Genomic DNA, 4,319 nt, shown 5'->3' with positions numbered 1-4,319 from the left:
CGCTGAGAAAGTAAAAGGAAGGGAGGGAGGGACATAGTTGGGAGGCAAGCAGGCTGTACCAGGGTCCTCTGTCTCCCTCCAACCCTCCCTCTTCCCCCCTGCCCTCCCTCGCTCGCTCTCCCATCTCTGCCTCACCACCCTCCCTTGCGCGCTTTCCCCTCTCTGCCTCACCCAATGTCGCCAGCGTCTCCTGCCCTCGCCGCCACCGGCCTTTCCATCGACGCACCACCGCCCCTAGTCCATGTGATGGTTTAGGACCCCGCGTCATCCGACGGACCCTTCGTTGGGTGCCTGTGAACCGGTTGCTTTGCACATGCTCTTCCACTCCGTTGGCTTGCGGGCTGGCAAAATGCACCACGTAGGAGCGCGGAGGGCCTTCATCGGTGGGGGGGGCGCCGTGCGGGCGGTGGGTATGACGGTGGAGGGGAGACTCTCCGGGAGGAGAAGGACAAGGAGGAGCAGGCGGAGGAACGAGGAGAAGCGCATGGGCTTTCCCGCACCGCCATTCCCGTTCCAAAAGAAGCTGGGCTTGTGGCCCATATTCAAATTCGTTGCCCCATTCGTCCAGGTACATCCAGCAGAACATGGTGGTGATGGGGCCGGAAGGAGGGGGCGGAAGGTCCTGAACCTCCTTGACCACATCGTACCATCCACCGGAGGAAGAGGAGAGAGTAGAGGGGGCTTGGTGGGGCGGAGATAAGGGCTCGGTCGGTGCCGTGGCAGGTAATGCATGGCTTTGGGACGCATGGATGGAGCATAAATGAGGAATTTCAGGGAGGTCATCCAGCATATCCCACGTCGCTTCCTCCTCCCCTTCTGTCTTGATTTCCTCTTCTCCACCCCATGGGACCCCTTCATGGTCCGTGGTGCCTTCATCCGGCCCAGGCCAGAGGGGATTCTGCGTTAATGAGGATGGTTCGCCTGGCAGCAAGGACGAGCGCTGGATGGAAAGAGGACGCTGGTCGTCGTCAATGACCACCGTATCCTCCTCTCCCTCCTCCCTCCCCTCCATTCCCTCCATCCCTCCGGCCATTCCTTGCGTCTGAACCTCTTCCCTGCTTCTCCCCCGGTGGCTTTCCACAAGGCCCGACCATCCCCTTCCCTCCTCGCTTGTTCCAGCCCTCTCGACTCGCTGCTTTAACTCGAAGCCTGCGTCCACTGCAGACAGAGAAGGATCATTCATTACCTTAGCGACCCTTACCTTGACAATGAGCGCATAAGTTCTGTAGTAAAATCGTGCGGAAGGAGGGGAAATGTCAAAGAACACTCTGGTCCTCATGGCTTGTGATATCCACTGCTTGAGCCTCTTGAGCTATTGTTACAAGCCTTCCGTCCAAAAAGAATAGACCTCATTCAATGATGTCTTGAAAGTCTGGATTGTGCATGGTTTTCCCCCCCGCACATCTACATATTCTTGGCGCATAAACCTTCTCAGAAGGAACAGGGGCCCTTGAAGTACTAGAACGTCGCTTTTGGGCGAGGCTAAGTGACAAGTCTCCGCCTTGGGTAAATCGACAGGCGTTTGTCGTGTGCCGCAACAAGTAATGCCAAAGCATGTCCTACTACGTAGAAGATCTACCTCGCTGGTTTCTCAATTGCACCTGGTTTGCATCTGGCTCATACACAATGCATTTTTTCTTGTGTCGAAGCGTCAACCTCCCCGTTCCTCCTCTCTGGCCTTACTTTAACTTATAACACTCCATTCTGCCCAGCATGTTTTCCACTGTTTCCTCATGCAGGATGTCAGGATGGGCTGTAGCAATTATTTTGCTTCCAACTTACAGCTTTGCCTTTTTTCGAAACGGCCCCTTTGTGCCGTCCACTCCACGCTCCTTCTCCCTCGCCACGAGACTCAGCATTGCCAAGGCCACTCCCGGAGATGTCGCGACAATCGACCTTTCTATAATGCTTGAGGACGGCACTGCCATGCCGGCTGATTTTGATACAGGTACATGACTGGCCGAAATCGACGTATGGTCGTTCATGGGGTACATTTTTTTTTAGGCCGCTCGGGGCATGACTAACAATGCCGGAGCTTTGAGGACTGAGTAAAGAGAGGCGTGTCTCAGGTTTAATTTTTTCCGTTCTTGGGGAATTAAAGTCATCGTGCAGTCTGAGAATGAGCATGCAGCCATGTATGAATGACATCGGTTTCATGCGGGACTTACAATTTATCGCGCCCCTTACCCAGGGTCACAGGTACGCTTTCGCCTCGGTCGTGGAGGACTGCCTCCTTACGTGCATGCCGCCGTGGAAGGAATGCACGTCCAAGAAAGAAGAACACGGTCAGTGCCACCGGACGAGGCCTACGGGCCTTACTATCCGGAGCTGGCCGCTGATATCCCTGCGGAGAACACCCCTCCAGGGATGAAAGTGGGCGATAAGGTGCGTCGAGGGCGAGGATGGGGAGGTACCGGGCCATGAATGATGCCCTGGAAATGCCCGCAGCGTTTCGATAGAGACCGACAGGGCGGTTAATGGAAAAACTCACCAGCGGGCGGGACGAATCAAAGAAGAGAAGGAGCGTGTGATCCGGTCGGAAAGGAAGGGCGTAGAGGCGGAGCCCGGTGGGATTCACGCCACCCCCCTCCCCTTTTACTTCCCTCCGTCTGCCCTCCTGCCCGCACTTTTCCTGCCCTTAGGTCAAACTCACCAACGGCTTGACAGCCCGGGTCACCCGGCACGACCCCGCCCAAGGACTTTTCAGCCTCGACGGCAACCACCCTTTCGCCGGGCGCACCCTCTCGCTCTCCCTGCTCCTCCACGACCTGATGCCCGCGGACAGCCCCTGCTTTGCGACGGTGCATCTGGCAGCCGGGTGCTTCTGGGGTCTGGAGTTAGCCTTCCAGCGGCTCCCAGGGGTGGTCGCCACGGCGGCAGGGTACACGCAAGGAGGCAATGAAGGGGAGGGGGAGGAACGGCGGGCGCCGACGTACAGCGAGGTGTGCAGCGGGCGCACGGGCTATGTGGAGGCGGTGGAGGTGCTATTCGATGAGGGAGTGGTCTCTTTCGAGAAGATCTTGGAGGTTAGGGCGGGAGGAGGGAGGGGGCAGGGCGTGCTCCGTTTCAACCCCCCTGTGCGTCTTCTATTTGCAGCGTGCACCCGCAGCTCGCTTCACGAGACTCTATATTAACTTGTTGCCCGGTCGTTTCCTATATATTCACTGAACCCTCATTGTGCCCGCTGCAATTTATTCCCTATCTGTTTTTCTTTCGATGACAAATTTGTGTTTTTCGGGATGTAAAATTGGGCCCTACAGGTCTTTTGGAACCGTCATGACCCCACCCAGCTCAACGGCCAAGGCAACGATCTCGGTGAGAATGGAAGGGAGTGTGGAGAACAGGCAGGGAACAACGTGAGAGAACTCCTGGGACGTCAAGGAGAGAAGCAGTGGATCACCTTTACGGTCTAGGGTTCCCTCGGCGTTCTCATTTCCCCATTCTCTTGCCCCTCCCTTTGTCTCCTTACGGGACCCTCCCCCCCTCAGGCACACAATACCGGGGAGGCATCTATTACACTTCCGACGCGCAGAAACGGGCGGCTGAGGAGAGTAAGGCTCGGTGAGTGTGGGAAGGGATGCGAGACCGAGGTGGGAAGGAGAGCAAGAGGGAGGAGAAGAGAGTGAAGAAGGAAGGCATTAGGCCCGTGGAGATTGAAAAGTCTTATCCAGAAGCTTTTTCTTGTAGGTTGGAAGCATCGGGACTTTACGACAAAGCTATTGTGACGGAAATTTTGCCAGCCGACATTTTCTATACGGCCGAGGTACATGGAGGGGAAGGACCCCAAGGGTTTCGGAGGGTAGACTCGAAAGGAGAGGAGAAGGCGACGCGAAGGATGGGATTTGCGTGCGGGATGGACGAGCAGCGGGTGGGAGGGAAGGGCGTGGAGACGAGGAGGAGGGATAGGAGGAAGAGGCAAGAGAGCTCGAGGGAGGTGGGGATAAGCGGCGTACCCTCCTTTCTTATTTTTACATTGGGAGAGGGAGGTTGTAGCTGATCAGTTTCTCTGCTCTTTTCCTCCATTCTCCTTCCCTTTCCATCCTCTCACTATGATCTTATACCATGGCCCCCTCCTCGCCGCCATATCTTTTATCTTCCTTAGGAATATCACCTTCAGTAAGTAGCTGCACCCATCCCTATCCATCTTTCCCGCCTGTGTTTTGGTCCTGATGAATATAAAACTCAGCCATTTCTCTCTCATTGCACGTTCTGTATGTTTGCCACCATGTAACAATGCCTTTTGTTGGTGGGGGAAGAATCTTTGAGATTCAGCTCGCCGTGCCCCTCCTGTCTTTCACGACCACAAAAGATTCAAACAC

The 4,319-nt window shown here is 55.8% G+C and overlaps 1 protein-coding gene across 1 annotated transcript; it reads left to right on the top strand.

The window, feature by feature from the left end:
* Positions 1-1,779: 1,779 nt before the first annotated feature.
* Positions 1,780-3,763, top strand: NGA_0546900 (peptide methionine sulfoxide reductase; the record flags this gene model as incomplete). Its single annotated transcript, XM_005855894.1, has 5 exons — positions 1,780-1,948; positions 2,192-2,385; positions 2,643-3,026; positions 3,261-3,315; positions 3,688-3,763. Coding segments are annotated over 5 exons (840 nt in total), but the record flags the coding sequence as incomplete, so codon positions are not given.
* Positions 3,764-4,319: the final 556 nt, after the last annotated feature.

Source organism: Nannochloropsis gaditana, assembly GCF_000240725.1.
Source record: "Nannochloropsis gaditana CCMP526 unplaced genomic scaffold scaffold075, whole genome shotgun sequence".
Classification (NCBI taxonomy): domain Eukaryota; class Eustigmatophyceae; order Eustigmatales; family Monodopsidaceae; genus Microchloropsis; species Microchloropsis gaditana.
Note: the sequence above shows the minus strand (reverse complement) of the source record. Positions and strands in the feature narration are given on the sequence as shown.